Consider the following 26,072-nt stretch of genomic DNA (forward strand, 5'->3'; position numbering starts at 1 on the left):
GGTGTTCATGCTGAAGCTCAGTGCGTCCTCCTGTGGCCTGTAGTAGGAACCACTGAAGCTCAGCAAAGAGTGTGTCAGAGATAACATGTGGGTGTGGAAGTGGTTGTGACGCACACACTTGCATTCAGAAACATGAGCAGGTAAGAACAGGTATTACTCAGTTGCCAATAATACAGTGAAGAACATGGATTCAGGGAGAAAAAGCCTTATCCTGAAAGAGGGGTTCTTGGTGAAAAGGGTGAGACTCATGATGAAACATCTGGTGGAGGACAAATATTAGGAGGCATTTCTCAGAACTTTCTGCTTACAGGGCCATGTTGTGCACAACTGGAAGGCACGCTGGTTTGTGATGATGCCGGACAAGCTGCTGTACTACAAATATGAAGGTGGAAGGAGGAACTCGTGTCAGCGAGGAACAATCCCACTGAAAGACTGTGTGATAACTTGTCCTTTCCTGGAGTACGAAAGTAGACCGGTGAGTTATCTAAAGAAAAGGGGAAACGTGGAGAAGTCAGGGTTCGGTAGGGTTAGGGTTTGGTAAGGTTAGGGTTAGGTAGGGTTAGGGTTACGTAGGGTTAGGGGTTAGGTAGGGTTAAGTAAGGTTAGGGTTAGGGTTAGGTAGGGTTAGTGGTTACGTAGGGTTAGGAGTTAAGGTTAGGGTTATGTAGGGTTAGAAGTTAGGGTTAGGGTTATATAGGGTTCGGGTTAGGGTTAGATAGGGTTAGGGTAACGAACGACACTTAATGACAGCCTTCATTACACATTATTAATTCTAATGACAGATGTCATATCATAATAATGTCAGCGTAATGTATGAGACTTCAAGTAAAGTGTTACAGAGAAGTCTTCATTTTCACAGAGATGACAATTCTCAGTGTGCGTACTGGTCATGAGAGGTTGGCAATGATTCTGCGTTCACATTTATTGTGAAATTACAATACAACCTGAACATATCCGTGGTCGTTTGCAATTTTTTAAGCTGAAGTTTTGGTTTAATTAATAAGAACTTCTTAAAAAGCCAGTATGGGATTCATGCTTTCATAGCCTTAAATTTACATTACATTTTAACCAAGAAGAAGATCATCATATTACTTGTACATTAAATTATCTCACTACATTTGACCCGACCCTGGTGGGCATTTGTTAGCATCTAATGAGCATTTGTGGGCTATAAGCCTTTCCTTTACCATGACTAGTTGTCATCCAATTACAATTTTAGTGAATTGCAGTGAGTATGTGGGAAAAAAACACAACTAAGCCTAACCCAACCACCAGTTAAATTTAGTATGACTTTCTCGACACATTAAAAGCCAATATGCTAAAAGGGCCAAAATGCCAGGATAACATGAATAAATGTCCTGAATTCTCAGTTACCGTTGCTCTTCACATGTTAGAGTTAAGGAGAGTCTGCTGACAGAAGCCACTTGAAATAAATACAAGCGTGTACTTGTGATACAACTCTGTGATCTGGCAAAAAGTTGCATGAACAGACTATCAGTAATAAAAATGACTAACCACAGAGGAGTTGACTCACCAAATCTTTCATTCATTTATCAGTCCAGGTCATGGGGGTGTGGTAGTATATCATAGCTGACTCAGCACACAAGGCAGATATCTACAGCTTGGACAAGACTCCAGTTTATTGTAGTAATGCACACATATTGGCAATTTGGAGGTATTGATCAACCTAGTATCTATTGGGTAACTATGGAAAGAAACTCTACCTGAGGTTGATGAGGCAGCACCAAACAGCATTGTACCAACAACTGGTCCTTTTGTTGTAACTTCCCCAAAGGGAAATGACTAAATGTTCTCTGTTTACATTGACATTTGAACAGTAAAGAGGGATTTCACAAAATCCCTGGGCGGTCAGTGGTAGAGTGGGTCATCCAATAATCAAAGAGTTGGCAGTTCAAATCCCATTTTATCCAGTCACTGTTGTTGTGTCCTTGAGCAAGGCATTTTATACATTGCCTGGTATGAATTGTGCTTGAATGTTGGTGGTGGTCAATGGGTCTGTAGGCATGAATTGGCAGCGGTGGCTACAATGCAGCTTACCACCACCAGTATAAGACGCGTGAATGAATAATGGCAGAGGTGTAAAAAGTACTGATATATTCTAATCAAGTAGAAGTACTGTTACTTGATTAAAATTATACTCAAGTACAAGTACAAGTAAGTCATACATAAAATACTCAAGTACAAGTAAAAAGTAGCTCAATTAAATAGTACTCAAAATAAAAGTTACTAGTTACTTTCACCCCCAAGTTTATTTTTGGTGGTTCTTGCCACAGTTCCCTTGCATACAGTAAACATCTCATGTATAAACTTTAAAAGAAATAGACAAAATCTTGCACAATTGAAACTTAATTTATTTTCCACAAAGGCATCTATATAAAATACAAGGTTTGTCAAAATGAATAAATTCTTTATTTTTTTTTTAAAATAAAATAACACCAATGAATTCAATTCAAAATAGTAATAGTAATTTATGAACCTGAGAAAATAATTAATGCCGTGCATTACGTCTAATCTGGTTGGTCGGCTATCGATTGCTGTCTGGTCATTTCATTTTTTGTAGATTCACAATATTCAATCATTTTAAAACTAAAAAATTGTAATTTACTCAGTAACTGTTGGGTGTAAAAATGTAACAAATTACTTCGTTTAAAACGTACTTAAGTGCAAGTAAGTAAGTAAGAATCTGTTACTTTCACCTCTGAATAATGGTTTCTGTAAAGTGCTTTGAGTGTCATATAAATCTGAGCCACTATTATTAAAATAATTCATCTTATTAAACCAAAATGCAAGTCAGCTCATGATAACCATACAATGTGTGTACGATCACCCAAAATCAAGTCATCACTTTACTTACTTTTTTCTTGGTGCAGCTTGTTTTTAGAGAATCTTTGGCTAAGCTTTATCTTTTATTGACAGACCATACTGAAGGTGTTTGCACTTGTTCAGCCATAACATCTCTCTTTAATAGAAATATGGCCTTAGGTTCAGACTTTGTCCCGACCTGATCTTTTAGTACCTATCAATTAAGAAGAACAGATTGTTTCTTGGATGAAGTTTTTTTAACTAGTAAAATTGAACATAAATATGGTTGAATGTGTTCTAGCTGGTGTTTAAGCTCCAGACAAAGCTGGGGGTGGATCATTTCATGGAGGCTTGTTCCAGAGAGGAGAGGGATGAATGGGCAGCTGTTATCACCGCAACAGTCAATCAGATGCAGACTTCGACTTCTGGTGATAGGGAAGAGAAAAACCAGCAGGACTCTGCTGGATCCCAGTTACATAACATCAACCTAAGGTACTTACACAAAGAATTTCTCTGGTTTGTTTAACGGCAACTTTCCACTGTATGTTTATGATTACCTGAGGCTGAATTCATGCCTCTTCCTGTCTGTCCATCTCTCTCCAAGCAAAGTGCTGGAGTCCATGTATGACAGACACAGTGGGATCAAGACGAGCAACCACGTGGAGCAGGGCACGTCTTACAGCAACTGTTTCTCTGGTGAGCTGATAAATCTCTGCTTTTCTAAATTCTTGCTTTAAAGGTGCAATATGTAGAATTTTCAACTTTCAAATATGTCTGAAATACCTAAAATAAAAATGTGAGTGTTAAGACACATGTCCTTAGCCTTAGCTACACAGACATATATGTACATTAAAAAATATAGTCGGCCCGGCCAACCTGTATTTTCCAGCGGTTGGGTGAGTATAAGCCTATTTACAGCAGAGCAGTCCCTGAACAAGGCCATCTGTGGTAACAAACATCCATCAAACAGATAAACGGTGCGCTACCCATGAGGTTTACAACTAACAAACAACTGTTTAAACGTCTTCACTCATGAACGCATCACACATGTATAACTGACGATATACATCGGCCCGTATGGGCCCGCCAAAAAACATTTGAGGGGTCTAGCAGAGAATATTGTCACCTGTACATTTAGTGGTCAGGACCAGATATGGCAGAAGTGTTGATTTTACTCAGTAATATACCACCTGGTGGTGGCAGGAATTGCTTGCAAATCTTACATGTTGCACCTTTGAGTCTTGGAATGTCTAAAGTTGGTCCTGAAGGACAACAATTCTCTGTATTTTTGATGCTCCAACACCAGATTGAAAACATATCAATTAACTCCAGGTTAGGAATGTTTTGCTTGTACATCTTCTTTCACTAAGGTAATATTTACAGAATACTCCTTCAATTTAAACCAACTGGATTTGCTTCAATCATGGTTTGTATTGGTTTGAGATTAAAAGCCCCTTAGGAGAGCTCTTCTTCTCTGTTTCATTGTCTACTATGAAACCGCAGATTTGGAATTTTTGACCCCTGCGGTCGCCAGTCACAACTGTTTTTAATCCTCTTTTGGTAAACAGAAGAAGTTTACATTGACATCTTTAACTTTTCCCAATTATTTATAGCAATCAAAAGTAGAACAAGTTGGCATTTTGACCAAAAAACTGGCTAAATGATCTACAAAGCAGGCTGAATGCTTCACTCCAATAGAAAACAAAGGGATGTTATACAGGCAGTGAAAACATGTGATTTCTAGATGGTGGAACACAGACTCTAAAACTGTAAAGTAGCCCCATTTTTAAAAGGCAATTAAATGCATATGGTGCATAATATTGCATTTCGTTGGGCATATAAATCTCCAAATAAGCACATTTTAAAGATTTTAGGTCAAACTTGTAAAAACAGTGGAGGATCCCTTTAAAGGTCCCATGTCATTTTTCACCCATTTCCATTTTTTCTAAGAATCCCAAAAACATAGTATTTTAGGTTTATTTTCCCAAACTCACCTGTTTTCCAGAGTTTTAGCCTCTGAAAAGTCACTTTCTGAGCAACTCTACACAAACAGGCTGATTTGCGGCCTACTTATGCATATTCATCAGTGGGCGTGTCTATAGACCTGACACTGACTTCTTCCTCCCCGCACGATGACGCAGGGCCAGAGGACGGCTCGCCCTCCTCCCACCCACTCCGTAGCCAAGCTCATGCTGCTTTATAAACACGAGACAGAGCGTGGGGGCGGGGCATTCACCGGTACATACATAGACTGTAGAAAATACATACATAGCACTGCGTGAAGGATGCTGAAACGCTCACCTTCCTGATCGTGTCTGTTTACATGTCAATCATGGCAGAGAGCTTCCTGGAGGCGTGGCTTCTCCAGCTCAGTGCCGCGTCAAATTAGTCACCAAAGTGGGAACTTGTCATAAGATTGGAGCGAGGTGTTTGGGCTCACTCTGCAGTAAGAAAGGAGCAAATCACCCTCTAACTAACGATTGAGGGAATCAATGAAAAAAAACACAGTTTGGGCATGTGTATGAAGCCCATATAGCACTTTTTGATGTTTAAAGCACAGAAAAGTGGATTTAGTGTAACATGGGCCCTTTAAATTAGGAAGGAAGGATATATTGCGGAATATAGTAGCTGCATTCAAAATGTACAGTATGTTGTTTGAAAATTAGGTTCAATACCAACCTTCAGTAAGGTAACTAAAAGTTTATTTATATAGCACTTTTCAAGTTAAAACAAAGTGCTTCACATGAGCACTTTGACATATGGAGAGAAACAAAAACATTGAGAGGGGACACAGTTCCAATTAAAATGAGAAGGAATAAATAATTGCAGTTAATAATTAAAGAATAATAACTAAATGATTCATTTTAACTAAAGAAATAATTGAGAATATAGTATTAAAACATCTCCAAAGAATGTGGTACAAGTAAAACTGCTGAAAAGAGTTGCTAAACTAATAATGATAATAAAAATATTAAATGTAACAGTAGTTGTCATGTATCCTAAACACAAAAAATATCTACAAAATGTTCAGATGATGTAAAAATGTGAGCACATGCCTTTGAAAAAACAATATTAAGTGTGGAGACATTTGAGTTTGTTTGTGACATGCTGGTGCAGGTTCAGCAGTGGTGGACTGGTTGGTGTTCATGCAGCTGGCTGTGAGCAGGGTGGAGGCTGTGACCCTGGCCTCAGCCCTGATGGAGGAAGGCTTTCTGAGGACTGTGGGTATGAGGAGTCTGGAGGCTCTCCGTACTGGTGGAGAACAGTTCATGGATGATTCCACTGCACTGTACAGCTTTGTAAGTTTCTTTGCTTTGCAGTGACTGCTAGTAATATCTTAAAGGGGACATATCATGCTAAATCCACTTTTTTAGCCCTTAAATGCATTTTGTTGTATATTTAGAGTGCTTAGAAGTACAGAAAAAATCCAATTAGTCTCTTCAGGTGCTCCGTAGATATCTTTATATTCTGTTTTGCTCATATTTTTCAATCTGTTTCGATTTTTCTATTCTATTATGTTTTTTGAACTATTACATCACAGTATTTGCAGCGGAACTGCCAAATTAGGACATCAACTCCAGGCCCAACACTTCGAGCAATCCGCCATTTTTATTTCTCGCTTTTATTTTGTAGTCCACGCTCAAGGATGCAGAAGTTATGAGAGGATAAGTCAAAATGTTCGGTTGTTGGATGTAGTAACCTACACGCTTCATTACACCGTCTTCCAGCATCAGAACCTTTTCAAAGTGTCTGGTTGAGTTTTATTTTTCACGGAAATGTACCCACATCTGTGGGTAAGGTCATTTTTGTGTGCGCGAAGCACTTCAAGGATGACTGCTTCTGCAACCTCCGCCAGTATAAAGAAGGATTTGCCGAAAGACTTTGTCTGATTGAGGGTTCAATTCCTTCTATCTTTGGAGACAACGAACAGAGCACTTCGGTAAGCTGTAAATAACGCTAAAAAGTGTGATGATAAGACGTCCCTGTCATTGTTTTGTTAGCATTAGCAGTTGCACCGTCTTCAGACTTCATATGTTAGCGCTGTGTGCTCGTTTTAGATCCTTGATGATATGGCCTACGTGATTTAATTTAAGTCTAAAGTTTTCATTAGTCATTTCATTTTACCGTTTTTGTCTTTGAAAAGACTGTATTAAAATGCATTTTGTGACGTTAGCTTGGCGCTAGCGTTAGCTCGGTGCTTGTGTTAGCTCACTTGTTAGGGTTCTGCAGGTTCATCATCTTCATTTTCATCTCGCTCCGCTGGGTCAGACTCTGGCTCTAACATGTAAAGCTGGATGGACAAGTCTTCTGTTGTTGACATTTTGTAAATAACCTCTGAATAAAAAGTTTATGTGCCGCTACATAGCCGTATCTCTTCTATCAAACTACAAAAATGGCCGAGCAGGGTGGAGTTGAACCGAGTGTCACCTGAAGAGGGGGCGGGGTATGGAGTGTCTCATTTGCATTTAAAGAGACCGCACCAAAATGAGTTGCTCTCAGAAGCACATCAGAAAAGGGGCCTGTGGAGCTATAATAATGAGGAATTCAGACCCAAGCATTGCAGTTCCGCTTTATATAGACCACAACTGTATGATTTATATGTAAAAAGGAAGGATTTAAAACCATGACATGTCCCCTTTAACTTCCTGAACATACTGTACGTCACTCATTTCTCATTGTTTCTGCTTTGCTGCAGTCCGACAGTTTAAAGAAGAGAGGCTCTGTGAGGGCAGAGACGTCTTTATCTGCAGTGGAGATGAGTGGGACAGTTATAAAGAGGGGATATCTGCTCAAACAGGTACACAGACTATTTGTAGCACATATAATGATCCTACACTCTATGGGGAACAGTTTGAAAATGTTGGGCTTTTATTTGCAGGGACACAGAAGAAAAAACTGGAAGGTGCGACTGTTTGTGCTGCGTTCTGAGCCCGCCTTCCTCCACTATTATGACCCCACTACAGTGAGTGTACAGGACAATAAGCCTTTTCACACTCTCGCACTGGTTCTGTTCTTCCGCATTAGGTCAAAGGTCAAGAGGGATAAACTTGCCATGGCTGACGGTGTAGGAAACGAGTCTGACAGAGATTTAGATTATTTTACCAGTTGGAGGGTTGATTCCTTGAAAGATTTTTTGCTTAAACGTAGTATCGATCTCCGAAGCAGAAAGAATGAGTTAGCTGCTAAAGCTAATGCTGCACACGAGCTGAAAATTCTGTTTTTTCCTGACTTTTCAAACTGTTTCAGCTGATGGCGTCACTTCAGTTCACTTATCGATCTGTCCATCTTGTGCACTTCCTTCAAATTTGTAAATTGAATTAAAATAATAGCTTAATAAAACTAATCATGGACCGGCTTAGTGAATGGTGTACCTCGTAAATTTACCTTTTCAATGTGAAAACCCATTCTGTCCTTTTCACACTCGGAAATCTCGCGTTTTTCAAAAAACTCAAACACTTTACTCAAGTCAGAAAAAGAAACCAACGACAACAACAATGAAGTAAATACAGAAAATACATGACAATCAAAAGTTAAAAGCTTGGGAGAAGGAGTGGATAGCTTTGATACTGTTTCTCTCATCGGTTTTACAAAAGTGCTCGTATACGTGCATCAGAGTCCGAAATCGCCCCCTAGTGGAGACCCAGGTTGTCGGTGTTTTTATTCATCAGGGGTGGAAGCGAGGGGACTGTCCTTGCTTCAATACGGCTGCTGAGGTGCTCTCATTGTTTTTTTAAAAGTACTCGAATCGACCGAAATCTGCATCACCAGAAAACCTTGGACACCTCCTCGAGTCCGAATATGTTTATTATTAATAATATAAACACTATCAAAACACTAACGATCTCTGGAATAGCATTAAAAACGATGTTAGGTTGAAAATATCAACAGAGTGAACAACCTATGACCCCCCCCAGGTTGCACATGTGCAGAGTGTGAAAAGGCTTATACATAATACACACAGTTTAAACCAGGGGTCACATACCTTTCTGAAACTGGGAGCTATACTTCAAAGCTCGTGAATAGTCCCAACGGCTACCAGTCTAAAAAGCACTTATTAAATACTACATTTTCAAGTTTTAAATTCAAGTTTCAGCATTCAACTGTTTGTTTCTCCTGATTTATGCAATCATTTCATTTTCATTATGTTTCACAGGAAATCATCTTTTTCCTATTTTACTAGCTACTAACTAACAACTTTAAATAATCATATTCGTACAATTAACCATGATGTAATATTTTACGAAAATCCACTTTGCATTTTTTAAGAAACATGTCTTATCACAATCCGTGTACCAAATCTGTGACACCTAAAAAGATTTCAGTGAAAATAAACATTTGAAGATATTTAATAGTAAAACCTATAAAGTTCAGCAGGTTTGTAACTTTACTAAGGCTCTGACTACATCTGTGGTTTGAATCCTGGCAAGTAAATCAGATTTTAGATGGAGCTCATTGGTGACTAGAGCTCCTGAGGGCCCCTCACATACAGTAAGTAGTCCATGCTGGACCTGGTGCCCATGCACACGTGTTGGTGACCCCTGGTTTAAACCATGCGATGAATTTAAATACTTCAATTTCATAAGTGAACAAAGTCCAGTTGAGCTATCTTTTTATTTCATCCTCTGCTTTACACAATAGTGACAGTGATTATGGCCTTATCTTTTATATCAGGATGATGTCAATCCTGTGGGTGGTTTCTCACTGCGAGGCTGTCTGGTTTCTTCCCTTAATGATAATGGTGTTCCCTCAGGTAAGTCACTCCATCCTTCTGGCCTTTTTAAACCAAATTTGACCAAGATTAGACTGATGTTACAAAGAAATTGTGCTGTGTGTGTGTGTGTGTGTGTGTGTGTGTGTGTGTGTGTGTGTGTGTGTGTGTGTGTGTGTGTGTGTGTGTGTGTGTGTGTGTGTGTGTGTGTGTGTTCGTTCAAACCAAAGTAACAGAGTTAAAATACAGAAATAATCCATAACCTATGTATAAAACACTTGACAAATGTAGCTAAAAAAAATCTATTTGGTTTTTAAAATCAGTTTGACTTTTGTTGAAGCTATAGTTAAAGCTGCTAGGGATGTTTTTTTTTTAACAGAAATGTATTTTTTCTTCGCCAGACAAAGAGGACAATGATTGCGTGATACAGTTTTTGTGCTCTTTTCAATTTCAACTAGTTTGAGATCTTTCCACGTAAGCTCCAAAATAAACATTCTAAATGGTTTTGTTGCAACTTTCAGTCCATGAAAACAGCAGAAATGTGTTGGAAAGTCAGTGTTTTGGTCCATCTACGGGACTCTACATCCCACAATGCAACGGGCAAAACTTTTCCAGCATTGTCTCTAAGCAAGTGTTTACAGTGATCAAAACAAACTTTCGAGCTGCAATTTTAGCCTTTTACACTTTCTTTGGAGCAAATGATCTTCGATTTATTGATCTATGAGGCCAATACTATGTCTTTATCTGATTAAAAAAAATATTATCCCCAACGACAAAGTAGGATCAAACATTCTGATTGATTTGAAGAATCAATATGCACTGAGGTCTTTCAACTTGTAGGGTAGTACTTGTCTTACTTTTTCATGACCTTGTGCAGGTGGACTTTGGTAACAATATATATTTTTCTTTGTATCCAGGTGTGAAGGGGAATGTCCAAGGTAACTTGTTTAAAATCATCACTCAGTCAGACACACATTTCTTCATCCAGGCTCCAATGCACCAGGACAAGATGGAGTGGATTGAAGCCATCAGAGAGCAGACATAAAGCTGCAGCATGTAGAGTCCACATCTTTACTGTTATACATTGTTCATTTATTTATTCCAGCTGTGAGAAGACTTTACACGTTATGTGAATGCTAATTCTCCTGCTATGTTTTCAGACATAGTGAAAAGGTTTGAAAGCCACACTGTAGCAACATGTCCTTTTTTCAAAGATGATTTTCTGTATTCAATTTTTAATTAATTTTAAAAGTTTAGAAAGTGTTTTTGCACACTCTACTTTTTGTATATTGTTTTTTTTAAAAAAAATTTTATTGCTCATTTAGTTAAGTTTTGTTACTGCTGCAACAGTAAAAAGGTAAATAACGTGAACATAATGTACCTACATGCATACATACATACCCACATACACATATACTGGTACATTTACTTATAAAGACATCTACCTACAGTATCTATACTTATATACCTATATATATTTCATATATACATTAGAGCCGTCAAAAGCACTGCAGATCAGACAACGGTCACTAGCATCAAAGCCAGACACCCGGCTTGGCAAAAACAAATATATATATATATAAATACATTTAAAATAAATAAATTAAAAAATTAAAAAAATAAATAAAATCGTGACCACACAAAAAAAGTACCATTATTTCTTGTGAAGCTCAGAAAGGAGCATATCAAAAACCAGTATGATATAAAAATTAGCATCAAATCCATTCATAGCGTCAAAATCAAGTCTGCAACTCCAATACCAAGACAACTCCAGCATACATACAAACTTACTAGTGGGTCTAAGAAAGAAAAAATAAACAAATAAGTACATAAAAAAAAAAACATAAATTGAAAAATTTAAATTGAAAAAAATAAAAAATAAGTAATACTTTTTTGTATATTGTTTTATATTTTTCGCTTTTTACCATGTTATTGTGTAGAGAATTTAGAGATTTTGTATAGAAGGTGCATTATGAATACAATGTATTATTTTTCCACAATATGTATTATGAATACACTGCAAATCAAAGACTTCAATTAACCAAGCATGTGTGTTTTGAATATTGCATGTGTTTACAGAAAACATACAAACTGTACTCTGAATGATTTTGGCCTCTTGACAATGACATCATTGTATTTCTCTGTTTCTTCCTCTACTCCTGTTTCTGTGAGATCTATCTCCATGGAGATCAGGTGTTCATTACATGAATGTGTCTAACATGAAGTTGACGTAATGTACTGTGCATGTAGAGACTAGAGGAAGTGAAGGTGGAATTTTGTCTCTATTTATTAGCTCACCTTTGTTCAGACTTGCAGCCCAGAAATCACAGAGTGTCAGACACTCTTTAGCCAATGCTTTATCTGTGTGAGTCAGTCTATGCTGTGGAGCTTTAAAGGTCCAGCTCTAGTCATGTTATAGTCAGAGGTGTAAGTAATGGATTACAAGAACTCACGTTACTGTAACTGAGTTGCTTTTATGGGTACTTGTACCCATAAAAGCAACTTTTTTATGGGCAAAAGTACTTTTTTGGGGTATATTCCTAAATCAGTCATTTTACTTGTACTTAAGTAAGTTTTTTAAAGAAGTAAAGTAATTTGTTAGATTTCTACACACAAGTGTTACTGAGTAAACTATTATTTTTTGTGAATATTTTCTTTTTTGTGTGTTCTGATCAAAGCACAGCCACTTTCATGGGTTCAGGTTGAGGTTTCCACCTATTATGTTGTTACCCACATGACACTGTTTTAGAGTTCATAAATGTAGCTATACTTAGAGTTTAAAAAATTTTTTTTTTTTTTTTTTATTTAATTCAATGGTTGTATTTTATTTATTTTTATTTTTTTTAAAGAAATGTACATTTTGACAAACCTTTTATTTTACATAAATAAGATTTGGTCTCTTCCATTTTAAGTTTATACATGAGACGTTTACTGTATGCAACTATGCAAGGGAAGATTTATTACCAAAAATAAATGAAAGTAATTATAGTAACTTTTACTTTGAGCACTAGTTAATTGAGCTACATTTTACTGGTACTTGAGTACAATTTCAATCAAGTAACTGTACTTCTACTTGAGAACATCAGCACTTTACACCTCTGATTAGTGAACAGAGATGCTGGGAACGCCATAAATCCTTCATCTAATCACTGAGTGAGAACAAAGCTGTGACAAACACCAAAGAAAATGATTTATTGTGTTAAAGTTAAGTCAATAATTATCACGACAATAGTGTGTATGGAAAATAAAAAGGAAAACAAAGAAAGAAGGGTTTTAGAGTCAAAGATGACAGTGATTTTACAAATGCAGCAGAAATAACCCGAGTGTGTAACTTAGAAACAAAGTGAATCACATTAACAAGGTTATTGCTGGCATGCACTGGTGGGCTACATTTTTGCCCTCGTTGGATTACACAGTCGGGCTCTGAATGACAATCTTTGCTATTACAATTCGTCTCACAGACATTCATCTTCACACTTGTAAACTCAGGTGCGTTCAGCAGCAGGTACCTCCACGAAATCGGACACAAATGTTTCATAGAGGCACTGTGTTTTAGAGTGACACGTCAGGTGTGCGCAGGAAACAATATTCACGCTTCAGTCACTTTTTCTGAAGTCCTCAGGTAGCCTACTGTAGGTAATCTTCGTGAAGGCACTTTGTCTAAACATGTGAATATACGAGGAAGGTATGACTTTTTAAGATGGGAACTCATAATCCTGCAAAAAAAGTAGGGATATTCTAATGTTCTGCACATACACCGTCCTGGGACAGACTCAGGTACGCCATCAGTGGGTGAACGCTGGTGTCACGCCACTTTGGTGAGCTGCAGGTCACCAAAGACTCTTAAGGCGGTGAGAGAGGCGAGCTGTGAGAGCCGGTGACTGAAACCACACAGAGGCTGTCCGTCCACCAGGATACGAAACTGCTGGTGCTCACACACTATCTCCATCTGAAGGGGAAGAAAAAAGAAATGTGAAGTCAGTCAAAGATGTAAAAAAAACATCTGGTATCATCCTTTATGAAGGTGATTAGTAATGGAGATTGTGACTCATTCATTTATTGAATTTAAATGATTCAGCATAGAAGGTTTGATCACTTCAGCACCCAAAGTTTCAGTTCTGCTTATTGGGCAATGACGATGTCAACATGATTCATTACTATTGGCCAATCAAACCTATGGTCAATCTTGTCCTGTCAGTTGAATTAAAGATATTTTAAAACTAGAGGTGTAAATACTACTGATATATCCTACTCATGTAGAAGTACTGTTAGTTGATTGAACTTGAACTCAAGTACAAGTACAAGTAAGTCATACATAAAATACTCAAGTACAAGAAAAAAGTAGCTCAATTACATAGTACTTAATGTAAAAGTTACAATTTATTTTGGCAGTGGCAATCCTTACGTTTGCCATATCAATATATCGACATTCTATCGGTACGCAGCGCCCTATTTGGCCAGTTTAGATCACGTGATATGTCAGTTTAGGTCGCTTGACTAAGACTAAACCTTACCCTAAACCAAACCCTAACTCTAAACCTAATCCTAACCCTAACCCTAAGACGCTACGTACGCGTACTTCGGTAACTGTACCATTGGTACCGGGGGTTGTCCGTACGGCAACCGTACAAATAGATACTTTCATTTAATTTCACCCCCCACATTTATTTTTGGTAATAAATCTTGCCACGGTTCCCTTGCATACAGTAAACATCTCATGTATGAACTTAAAGAGGAAGAGGGGGAATCCTGCACAATTGGAACTTTCAATTCTTTATTTAAAATAAAATAATACTATTTAAATAATAAAAAATAAATAAATTAATTTAAAAAAAATCAGGCTTTACGTATAGCTAAATTTATGAACTCTAAAATTGTGAAAATAACCAGCATTCATTACGTTTAATCTGATTGGACGTCTATGATGTGATGCATTTGATTGTTGTCTGGTCATTTCATTTTTTGTAGTTTCTCAATGTCTGTTGATCATATTAAAACAAGAACTTATTTTCTCAGTAACGGTTGAATGTAGAAATGTGTTAAACTGCTTTACTTCTTTTAAAAAAAAAATCAAAGGCCTGGAAGGATGCCCCCAAAAAAGTCATAGATCAAAGCATTTGATTCACTTTATCATCCATCTGTCTGAAATGTCTCTTTTAAGTTGAAGTAAATTTTAATACACAACTCCTGAATTCCTTCAAACAGTCTAAATGTTTAATAACAATAAAACCCAGTCACAAGGTTAAAGAGTGGGCATCCATCCTAGAAATGAATGATACTCTCTCCTTATCTCCTACACGTGTATGGGTAACAGTTCCAAATAAAGATATGAACTTTCAACTACACAATGTTCATCTTAATAAGGTGGTGAAATCTCTAGCCAATCAGATTAAACAGAACAAAGAAGAAACCTTAATAATTACCAATAAAGAAGCCCACACACTCACCTGGAGACATCAATAATATTCTCAAATATTACTATTCCAACTACAGTATATTCATCAGACATCAACCCTAATTAGAACGACATTAAGACATTTATTTCTCTATAATATCAACGGGCCTAAACTGACTACCAAACACATTATAACTTCTGTACTCTGCTTTTTCTTTTCTGTTGCTAAATACGGTAAATAAAAACTGCTGTGAACGATGTTGTCCTCCAACATCTAGTTCTTATATTATTATTTTCATATTATTATCTTATCTCTTACTGTAACTGTATAACTCTTGAAAGCACCATTAGAGTTTAAAGCACATCATGATCAGATGATAATGACAAGTCAAAGGAAGATTGATCCTCCATGTTTTCCACTGTTTATCCCTGATGCCTGACTGGGGCAGCCAAACATACAAAGATGCTTACACAGCATTTCTTTTAGGCACATAGTGTAATATCACACAGAACCTCCTTAATTTAAGGATCCTCAAATCTAATTAATTATCAGTACCTTGACATGTGTGTGTCATCTATCTTTTACACAGTTACAAAGGATAACAGTACCTTAAAAGCTTCTCCAGGTGCAAATGGAAAGAAGGAAAGAGTATTTTCACATGATCCCCATTTTCCATCCAATCGGGCATTGCGTTGGACAGCCTTGTCCATGAAGCTGACCTTCAGTTGTAGGCCCACATCGCCCTCAGTCTCCTCCTCTTCAGGCTTACTGGACAGAATCACTTCAATACTGTGAAAAAGATGTTTAAAGTCTCATGAGTTAAATCTATAACTTACATCTTCACATGCACATTTACAGTAAACTTGTAGATATATTATTGAGACAGTTTAAAGCATTTATTGAGTTGTGTTTTTTCCCCCCAAGTGTTAAACCTTATTCTGAGGTTATTTACTTCCTTCCTGTGTGATAAATAGAGAGCCTAGAACAACCAAACCACTAAACATAGGCTGTACACCTGTAATCAACAGATAACTTTCTCTTTAGACCCTTTGATTGTTTGTAAATATTGTGACGTATTTTGTTGGGCGGAGCTTAGCCTGGAGGCAAAACCACAGTTGTCTTTGTTTTTTCTGAGCACGAGTGTCCGCTGGAATCCTACAAAACTTTAATATATACGTCCACTAGCGTTATTCCTTCTATTCTGGCACCCAAATACACAACAAAGCTGTAACATTACAGTCTTTAGCCAGCGGCGTTTCCTGTTTTTGCCTCCAGCCATTTGGGGTCTATATGTTGACTGTAATATCAAGATTAAATGCCTTCTATTTGTAGAATTAAAATACCAACCAAATTTTATTATTCCACGATCACAAATACTTCTGTATCTATCACACAAACGTCTGTGCTTATTCATAAATATAAGGTGTATATCAGAGGCTCTAAATGTCAATAATTGAGCCACATTGATTAAATGTGCTTGATTTTACAGTGAGTAACTGCAGTTTATATCATAATAACACCAAATGCTTTGAGATTGTTGAAAATGATGCAGGTTTCTTTCTTATCACTAGGGTTGGGTATCGATTGGGTTTTATCCGTTATGGATGCCTACTCTGAGTTTACCTCCGTACTGAGATTATAACCCTAACCCTAACCTAATCCAATAAACAAATGAAACACATGTCCGTTCACTTTGAAAACAAAAATAAACACAAGTGAATAATTATTTTTTTAGCAAAAAATTATTTTACAGTAGCGCGCATGTGTGCCTATATGCCCATATACAATCTCAGTATGATGAGCATTCAGTACATGACACCGGTTATTTGTCAAAATACAGCACCGTTTTATTTTTAGGGCCAAATTGAACACAGTATTACCTTAAATAATATATATACAAGTAACATATGGAAATAATAAATAAACAAAAACATTTAAATAATATCAAATAAAACGATATTGTACTAAATTATATAATACCGGAGATGAATATTGTTATCATGATTTTATTTGTCAATAATAATTAATAGCCTCTGAAATTAAATGAGGAACCGAAATGTTTGTTCTTATTCGGTCTGGTTACTACCGTTTACGTCAGAACCGGTGCCATATTGGTATCGCGTTTCGGTACCCAACCCTACTTATCACTGCCTATTTTTGCCAAAAAACATAACAAATCCATCTCACACAGAGTGATCTCACTTTTGTGCTTTGTATATAAGATTTATTCTTCAACACATTGATGCTGATGAAATAGAATGACATATTATTACTGTCTCATGACCTGTGTTGTCCAGTTTAATGAAGTGAAGTCAATGGTTTGCTAATTGACATATTTTAGTAAAAGCAACATGTACAGTAACCTGCTGCTGTCCCTAACAAACTGACAGCAGATGTTCACATTCTAAGAGATTTTAATCTCTCTGGCACACATTCATGGATAAAATCACCCAAAAAAAACAAACAAAAGACATTATGAAAATATTTAGGGACTATCTGGGGTAATTGAGTCTAATCCCAGGGAACAGCTGCAACTTCTGCATCAAAATATGCTCTGAGTGTGTGCAACAGTCCCTATCGCTGTTATTCATGTGTCATTCCTCTTTATGTGTATAACATGGCTCCTGTGTTAGAAAAAGGAGCTTGGACTGACCTTTTGGGTTTTTTGTTCACTATTCCCATCACAACCAGTTTCATCGAAGGCCGCATCCCTCCTTTAATCTCCCCGATGTACTCCCCCTGTGGAACAATAGGACACACTCAGGATGAGGCCTATACACTGCAGCAAACAGCCTTTCAGTTTAACACAAAAACAGGTATAGACTTTAAACCCTGGTGTGGATGTCTAAATCTATGCCATGGTGCAATCTGTGGCACCCTGTAGAACAATAGATGCGTTGATCTGACTCAGGAGCATTAGCTACACGTCAGTATTCTGGTTTACCGCACAGAAAACATTCATAAACCTGCAGGTAAATCATAATGCATGCACTAATAAGACAACAAGGGGCCGGTACATACGTTTTCTTCCATTCTTGCAGCGTGGAGGTTTTGACTGATGATGCCAAAGGAGGAATAAAAGGCTGCTGCCTCCAGCTGGCAAACCCCTCCCCTAACACGTTGTCATGGAGACTGGTTCCCAGGTTGGAGGGGTGACTGGTTGAAGAGACAGACTGAGGAGGTAGAGAGATAGCTTTTGCTGTGGGAATGAGACAGAAAGTCGATATGTCATAATGACGCAGGATATGAAAATCGATATGCTGGTGCTAAATATAAATTTATTTAATTTTTAATTTAGACTTTTTTTTAAATGAGAACTTTCCATATATGTACTTATTGTTTTAGGTTAACACTAGTGGAATATTTTTTAAGACAACCATGCTTGTTTTTCCTTGAGAAAATCCATCCATCCATCCATCTTCTCCCGCTTAGCCATTTCCGGGTCGCGGGGGCAGCATCCTCAGTAGGGAGGCCCAGACTTCCCTCTCCCCGGCCACTTCCTCCAGCTCTTCCGGGGGGACCCCGAGACGTTCCCAGACCAGCCGAGAGACATAGTCTCTCCAGCGTGTCCTGGGTCTTCCCCGGGGCCTCCTTCCGGAGGGACGTGCCCTGAACGCCTCACTAGGCTTTGACAAAGGGCAGCCCTGGCGGAGTCCAACCCTCACCGGAAACGATTTCGACTTACTGCCGGCAATGCGGACCAGACTCTGACTCCGGTCATACAGGGAACGAACAGCTCCTATCAGGAGGTTCGATACCCCATACTCCCGGAGGACCCCCCACAGGAATCCCCGAGGGACACGGTCAAATGCCTTTTCCAGGTCCACAAAACACATGTGAACTGGTTGGGCAAATTCCCATGACCCCTCAAGGACCCTGCTGAGGGTGTAGAGCTGGTCCACAGTTCCACGGCCAGGACGAAAACCACAATGCTCCTCCTGAATCCGAGGTTCAACTATCCGGTGGACCCTCCTCTCCAGTACCCCTGAATAGACCTTACCGGGGAGGCTGAGGAGTGTGATCCCTCTATAATTGGAACACACCATCCGGTCCCCCTTCTTAAAAAGGGGGACCACCACCCCGGTCTGCCAATCCACAGGCACTGCCCCCGATGTCCACGCGATGTTGCAGAGTCGTGTCAGCCATGACAGCCCCACAACATCCAGGGCCTTGAGGAACTCCAGGCGGATCTCATCCACCCCCGGAGCCCTGCCACCGAGGAGCTTTTTAACCACCTCGGCAACCTCAGCCCCAGAGATAGGAGAGCCCACTCTCGGGTCCCTGGGCCCTGTGTCCTGATTGGAAGGCGTGTCGGTGGGATTGAGGAGGTCTTCGAAGTATTCCCCCCACCGATCCACAACGTCTCGAGTCGAGGTCAGCAGCGCACCATCCGCACCATACATAGTGTTGACGGTGCACTGCTTCCCCCTCCTGAGACGCCGGATGGTGGTCCAGAATCTCTTCGAAACCGTCCGGAAGTCGTTCTCCATGGCCTCACCAAACTCCTCCCATGTCCAGGCTTTTGCCTCGGCGACCGCCGTGGCTGCACTCCGCTTGGCCCGTCGGTACCTGTCTGCTGCCTCCGGAGTCCCACAGGCCAAAAAGGCCCGGTAGGACTCCTTCTTCAGCTTGACGGCATCCCTCACCCCCGGTGTCCACCAACGGGTTCGGGTATTGCCGCCACGACAGGCACCGACTACCTTGCGGCCACAGCACCAATCAGCCGCCTCAGCAACAGAGGCACGGAACATGGCCCACTCGGACTCAATGTCCCCCGCCTCCTCCGAGACATGGTTGAAGTTTTCCCGGAGGTGGGAGTTGAAGCTCCTTCTGACGGGAGACTCTGCCAGGTGTTCCCAGCAGACCCTCACGATACGTTTGGGTCTGCCAGGTCTAACCGGCATCCTCCCCCGCCATCGGAGCCAACTCACCACCAGGTGGTGAACAGTTGACAGCTCCGCCCCTCTCTTTACCCGAGTGTCCAAGACATGCGGCCGCAAGTCCGATGACACGACTACGAAGTCGATCATCGAACTGCGGCCTAGGGTGTCCTGGTGCCAAGTGCACATATGGACACCCTTATGCTTGAACATGGTGTTTGTTATGGACAATCTGTGACGAGCACAGAAGTCCAACAACAAAACATCGCTCGGGTTCCGATCAGGGGGGCCGTTCCTCCCAATCACACCCCTCCAGGTCTCACTGTCGCTGCCAACGTGAGCGTTGAAGTCCCCCAGCAGAACGAGGGAATCCCCAGAAGGAGCACTCTCCAGTACTCCCTCTAAGGAATCCAAGAAGGGTGGATACTCCGAGCTGCTGTTTGGCCCATAGGCACAAACAACAGTCATAATCCGTCCCCCCACCCGAAGGCGGAGGGAGGCTACCCTCTCGTCTACCGGGGTAAACTCCAACGTACAGGCACTAAGTCGGGGGGCAAGAAGTACAGCCACCCCGGCCTGGCGACTCCAGAGTAGAAGAGAGTCCAACCCCTGTCGAGCAGGCTGGTTCCAGAGCCCTTGATATGTGTCGAGGTGAGACCGACTATATCTAGTACGAACTTCTCCACCTCGCACACAAGCTCAGGCTCCTTCCCCGCCAGAGAGGTGACATTCCACGTCCCTAACGCTAGCTTCTGTAGCCAGGGATCAGATCGCCAAGGCCCCCGCCCTGGACGACTGCCCGGCCTCCTTTTTTTTTTTTTTTTTTTTTTGTCCTTGAAAAAATAATCATTATAAATTAATTTTCTTGCAATATATTGATTATCGTAGAATAGTTGCATCCTGATGATATTGGTGTCATGAACCATGTATTGTGAACAATGTATCGTATCGATCGTCAGGTACCCTTGTGATTCCCAGCTCTTGTCTACTGTTAAGTCTCCTAGTGCCAGGTTTCTCAAAAGGAGAGAATAATACAAAAACAACACTAATATCACCAGACTGAAAGTTAATGTGTTTGTTTGAACAACACTGAATCTATTTGGTTATGTAAAAGGTGGTTCAAATGCAAGTGAGATACCTGGCACAAATATGACAAGATTGATCTATTTAATTTAATTTAATTTAATTTAATTTAATTTCTAACTTTATTTTGAATTTTAATTTAATTTAATTTAATTTAATGTTTAAAAATTTTAAAAAAATACAATATTTTACCAATGTTATTCCATACATTTTCCAAATTAGTTTTCTTCTAATGGGACTCTGCAAAGAAAGGGTAATCAAGGATAGATAAAGTATGTTAAGTAAACAACGAGATTAGTTTTTTTAATGTTTGTTGCGGTTATAGTCAAAGAAACAATATTTACCATACAGAGGAGGCTTCGGGAAACCACGAGGGTATTTTTTCCCACTGATCATGAAGGCAACTTTTCAACTTTTCAACGCATTCCCACCACATGTTCATTTTAGACCAATCAGAGTTGGAGAATCAGCTGATTGAGTCACATGACTTCCTTGAGTCAGCTAGCATAACAGGTCTGGTTAGAGCTGCGGCGGAAAGCGTCATTACAGCCAATTGTTGGGCATAAACAGCAGAAAGCCATGAGTGAGTGAGTGATTTCATTTACTTTTATCTGTATTTAATACACTTAATGCACGTAAGACATGTTTTTTGTGACTTAATGTTTCCAAGTTGTGTCTCTAACAACTGTTTAAAAAGGCTAACGAAGGGCAGCTGTCAAATCAGATACATCAGAGACCTTCATGTACCGTGTTGATCTGTCTGTAAATGCACTGAACAGGAAAAACACCCACACATCTAAATATCACTGAAATCTCCTCTTCGAAAGAAAAACAAGAATTAACCCCATGATCATAACAAAAACATCTATCAACATATTGTCATGATTCTGTGTTGCTTCGTGTGTTCTCAAATAAAGGCTAGAAAGTAGTTTAACAATAAGGTAATAATTCCTTGATACATTAGTGGTTGTAATGGTAATAATAAGCTTGTCTTATCTCTCTCTCTCTCATATACACACACAATATTAACACTATAGAACAATAAGTCAATCAAGCCTCCGAGGCATACTTCACTGTCAATAAATAAATTATTATATTTTAAAGCTGTATAAAACGTCTTACTGTTTTTTTTTTTTATGCATGGTGATTATAACAATCAATGTTCAAATTCTAAGAAGAATTCAGAATTATTTTTGTCTTGTTTATATCATTTTTTAAAGTTATTTTTGAGCCAATGCTGACTTTGCTTGACTCAGTAATGCTGAGTCATGAGTAATCACGCTATGTTGTTGAGATCCTCTTTCTGTTGGTTCTTGTGGTCATTTATCTCCTCCAAGAATAAGAACAATCTGACTTTTGCACTTGTTTTGTACTTTTTCCAGAAAACTTGATTTAAGTTTATTACGTGAAAACCTCTGAAACAGTCATTATTTACTTTGTCATATTTTGTATTTGGGAACAAGATTTTTAAATATTGAAATTGTCAACTTCCTACAATCTATACATTTTCTTTATTAATCTTTAACAAAAAACAGAAACTTTCCACCACATTTGGTGCTTGTAAATAATGTGATTTGGACATTTCAGTTTTGATCTCTAACGACAGTGGAATATTTATTTATACCTGTATAATGTTTTACCACCAACTGGTTCTCTTTTATCAAATTTAATGTTTCTCATCCAAAGCATGTTTGTGCTGTCATTGGTGTTTATTTAAGGCTGTACGATTGCCGTATCAATATACGGACATTCTGTTTGTACACAGTGCCCCTCATTGGCCAGTTTAGGTCACGTGACTTAGACTAAACCTAACCGTAACCTAAACGTAACTCTAACCCTAACAATTGTAGCTATATAGGATTATAACCTAACCCTAACCTTAAGATGCTACGGATGTGTACTTCGGTAACCATACCAATAGACACTTTCTTTATTTAATTAATTTTGTTCACTAATATTAGCCATGTTTAAGACTAAAGTCTTTCACATGGCTAAGGAATGGAATTCTCTATCTCAGTAACCCAGCTCAACTCCAATATGTGCTTAGTATTGTTTTTGTTGTAGATTTTTTCCTTCTTTTTTTGCTTTTTTAATTTCTATTACTACTTGAAACCAATCCAGACTTTGTGCATTTTATTGTAGGTGAAGAAAGCTCAGCTGTGCTCACTGGGTGCCTGGCAGTGATGTGACCTCTGAGCCACAGCAGTCATCATGTATCCCTTTGGCTGCGACCCCGAGACGTCTCTTCAGGAGCTGTTTAAGTACTTCAAGAGATGCGTACAGCGTGGAGAATGGCAGCTGGCGAGCGCCTGCGTGCCTCAGCTGCTAAACTCAGCTGGTGGACTTTCTGAAGACCTGCGGGAGATAATCAAAGCTATCGTTTGCCATCCCTACTTCCTAAAGTACGTCACGTGTAAACCATGTCAGGAGTGACTCGCCGTGTGACTCTTGTTTTTTATTTGCTCATGCGGCAGGGGTTAATGGCGTGTGTTTTTAGAACCTGTTACACATGACATGCAGCAGCACTGCTGACTTTTGATTGTGATTGTTTTTTTGTTTTTTGTTTTTATAGGTGGGACTCTATTGGCAGTCCACACAGACTGGCCTGGTTTTGGCTGCCATTTTTGGAAAAATGGACAGAAGAACAGGTCATTTTTTAATTTTTTTTTTTTGTAATTCATAAACAAAACTGATCATATTTCTGTTTAAAAAGTAGCATAAAGAAATGATTCTTCAGAGGTATGGTGATAATTATTTAAGACAAGGTGCTCGCTTGTTATTTGGAGTAAAACGTAGGATATGGTACATTATTGAAGGAGGTATGGTTAAAAAAACAATTATTACATTATTTCTGTGTGGGTATTATATTGCATTGATTGTTTATTCACATTATATTATAGTTTTCAAAGTGTTAGTAAATTGAGATTTTATCATCATTTACGTTAGGAAATCTAGAACAAAATAAAGGGGTAGGATTAGATAAGTTTATACTTCTTCCTTCCTTTTCGTTCATGTAAACCAAGTTACTGTTTTGTTGTTATTTCTTGATGTTAATTTGTATTATTTTAAGCAGTTTTCAAGTTGTCATTTACATGATCAAAACAAATGAATAAATAAAGAAATCAAATCTGGTCATAACACATCAAATACAGTTTAATAAATTAGTTTGTAAAGCATATTAAATCCCATTGTGTTGCAGTGTAACATTAATGTTTTTATGTCCACTTCAGGCTCCTACCAGCATCCGCAAAGAGCTGGAGTTTATGTTACTTCTGGAACAGCTGGAGTCAGAAGGAATACCAGACACTGCTATCAAGGTTCAATCATATAATTTCAACTTTTATCAGCTATGATTCAGTTCTTTTCTTGGTGCAGTTCATTAAAAATGCTCTGGTTTACTTCCAACAGGAGCTGCAGCAGACTTTCTTGGACTTGCAGTCTGAGCAAAATGGACGAGAAGGAGCAACAGCATCAGCTGCTACCGTCGAATCCTGCTTACAAACGCTGTTGGAGAGAAAAAAGCCAAGGCTCGCTCAGTCTTTAGCCCTCTTTTTAAAGGTAGAATCATAAATTAAAGTAGTCTCAAAGTGTAATGTAATGTCTTGTGAGTCTGTATTATTATGACCTGTAGTCCAAGGACCCACTTGCATTTCTAGGGAAGTGTTAATTTCTTTCTAAATTTTACCTCCTGTTTATGTCATGATTTTTTATCCCCCGCCACAAAGTGTATAGAGGGATATAGGTTTGAGCTCCGTCCGTCCGTCTGTGCGAGTGGAAGGGGACAGCTTTCCTCAGAAACCGCTTAAGATACGATACCCAAATTTAGGGTATCAATACCTTGATGGAGTTCGAAAATGAGAAGTGCGCAATTATTTTTTCCGGAGTTATTGCCCTTGTTCCATTTTTTTTACTCTGTTCGAGGTATCTTCAAAGGAGACAGCTTTTCTCAGAAACCGCTTAAGATAGTTAGTAATTTGATCATATTTCCTTATGTATACATCTAACTTCTGAGATTTAGGATATTTCGGAAAAGGTTGTGAGTTATAATGACAACCAATCTGGTGGGGGATGTTGATGGTTTTAAATGTGGCTTTAACGATCCCTGGAAAATCTTGGGCTCAGTTCAAGTTGTTGGTTCAAAATCTGACCCCCCCCCCTGAAAATACAGTTAAAAAACCCTGCCTTATATCATTTAAAGCAGGGGTGCCAAACTTATTTTAATTCGGAGGCCAAATACAGACCAGTTTAATCTCAAGTGGGCCGCAGATTTTAGGTAAAACGAGCAATTCTATCATTCATGTGCCCTTGTTTGCACATCCACCTATAATAGTATTTAAAGTATGTAAGGCACCGACAATATCCAAGCAATAAGTGACCGATATCAGTCCCTGCAGGCTCTTAAATTTGCTTGATTCTTTGACCAATTTTTATTTAATTTGGGGAATTTTGGGGGAAAAAATTGAGAGTACTTACAACAATTTGAAGTTCAAAATGACTCCCATCATGTAATATAATCATGGTAAAAATGTGCAGTTTCATTGGAATTGTGTATTTGGAGGTACTGAGATATCTACAACTGAATTAGTTGGTGATTTACACAATGAATCATGTTTTTCGCTGTCATTTTTTAACTTTTTCCTGCAGGCCCAATTGGGAGCTTTAAAGTGCTGGATTTGGCCCCTAGGCCTTGAGTTTGACATGTGATTTGAAGGATTGATGTACATTTCTAAAGAAAAGATACCCTGTCTTTTGTTTCTTTTTATCATAACTAGTCTTGCTCAAAGGGCCACAGTCTCCAGCACACGTTTATCCAACACTTGATGAAGAAAATGGGCAAACAGGGCAAGAGACCAGAGAACATGGAAGAGTGGGTGGAGGAAGTTTACGCCGTGTTGGCCCTGATGCCGTGGAGTTCTCATCGAGGCGTGGGACAGCTGGAGGCACTATGTGAGGTGCTGTGGGCGGCGAAGGACGGACCCCTGAGAGAGGAGAGGATCCTCAGCTCCCTGCTTCGCCCTGACAGCGACGCCCTCATCTCCACCTACTGCTCCACCGCTCTGAGGCTGCAGAGAGATCATCTGCTGAGGAACTCACCAGACACTTACGGTAAATAGTGTGTGGATGGCAGACATAGTCAAGTGGCGGCCCGGGAGCCACATGCGACCCTCGGTCTAATTTTGT

The 26,072-nt window shown here is 39.1% G+C and overlaps 3 protein-coding genes across 4 annotated transcripts in view; 2 read left to right on the forward strand and 1 right to left on the reverse strand.

Moving 5' to 3' along the window:
• The first annotated feature begins 103 nt into the window (after positions 1-103).
• On the forward strand, positions 104-11,573 carry plek2 (pleckstrin 2). The gene is made up of 9 exons (XM_028437389.1): positions 104-238; positions 311-475; positions 3,125-3,315; positions 3,428-3,519; positions 5,941-6,122; positions 7,520-7,621; positions 7,703-7,786; positions 9,496-9,574; positions 10,450-11,573. Exons 1-9 carry the CDS (start codon positions 185-187, stop codon positions 10,575-10,577), a joined length of 1,077 nt encoding a protein of 358 aa, XP_028293190.1. The 5' UTR covers positions 104-184; the 3' UTR covers positions 10,578-11,573.
• A 1,137-nt stretch (positions 11,574-12,710) lies between these two features.
• LOC114455983 (galectin-related protein B) lies at positions 12,711-21,267 on the reverse strand. The gene is made up of 5 exons (XM_028437390.1): positions 21,236-21,267; positions 17,950-18,127; positions 17,582-17,667; positions 15,537-15,717; positions 12,711-13,481 (listed from the first exon to the last, which is right to left on the reverse strand). The coding sequence occupies exons 2-5, from the start codon at positions 17,959-17,961 to the stop codon at positions 13,338-13,340; spliced, it is 423 nt and encodes a 140-aa protein (XP_028293191.1). The 5' UTR covers positions 17,962-18,127; positions 21,236-21,267; the 3' UTR covers positions 12,711-13,337.
• Positions 21,268-21,369: 102 nt separating this feature from the next.
• The window catches only part of zfyve26 (zinc finger, FYVE domain containing 26), a 34,947-nt gene continuing 30,244 nt past the window's right edge, over positions 21,370-26,072 (forward strand). The window contains exons 1-6 of one of the 2 annotated variants that reach the window (XM_028437388.1): positions 21,370-21,474; positions 23,034-23,293; positions 23,464-23,539; positions 24,122-24,208; positions 24,300-24,449; positions 25,664-25,997. In XM_028437388.1, the coding sequence (XP_028293189.1) occupies positions 23,103-23,293; positions 23,464-23,539; positions 24,122-24,208; positions 24,300-24,449; positions 25,664-25,997 (838 nt within the window). In that variant the 5' untranslated portion in view covers positions 21,370-21,474; positions 23,034-23,102. Of the gene's footprint in view, positions 21,479-23,033; positions 23,294-23,463; positions 23,540-24,121; positions 24,209-24,299; positions 24,450-25,663; positions 25,998-26,072 lie in introns of both variants that reach the window. The other variant, XM_028437387.1, reaches the window with a different exon arrangement.

The sequence above is a fragment of the Gouania willdenowi genome, chromosome 22 (genome assembly GCF_900634775.1).
Source record: "Gouania willdenowi chromosome 22, fGouWil2.1, whole genome shotgun sequence".
Lineage (NCBI taxonomy): Eukaryota > Metazoa > Chordata > Actinopteri > Blenniiformes > Gobiesocidae > Gouania > Gouania willdenowi.

Bases quoted from the DNA above. Each gene is read 5' to 3' on its own strand.
- plek2 (XM_028437389.1), top strand. From the start codon at position 185: ATGGATTCAGGGAGAAAAAGCCTTATCCTGAAAGAGGGGTTCTTGGTG. The intron at 3,316-3,427 runs GTACTTACACAA...TCTCTCTCCAAG, and splicing joins TTACATAACATCAACCTAAG to CAAAGTGCTGGAGTCCATGT. The intron at 3,520-5,940 runs GTGAGCTGATAA...ATGCTGGTGCAG, and splicing joins TTACAGCAACTGTTTCTCTG to GTTCAGCAGTGGTGGACTGG.
- LOC114455983 (XM_028437390.1), bottom strand. The intron at 15,718-17,581 runs GTCAGTCCAAGC...TCTTTTTCACAG, and splicing joins GTGAACAAAAAACCCAAAAG to TATTGAAGTGATTCTGTCCA. The intron at 13,482-15,536 runs GTACTGTTATCC...CTTCCCCTTCAG, and splicing joins CACCTGGAGAAGCTTTTAAG to ATGGAGATAGTGTGTGAGCA.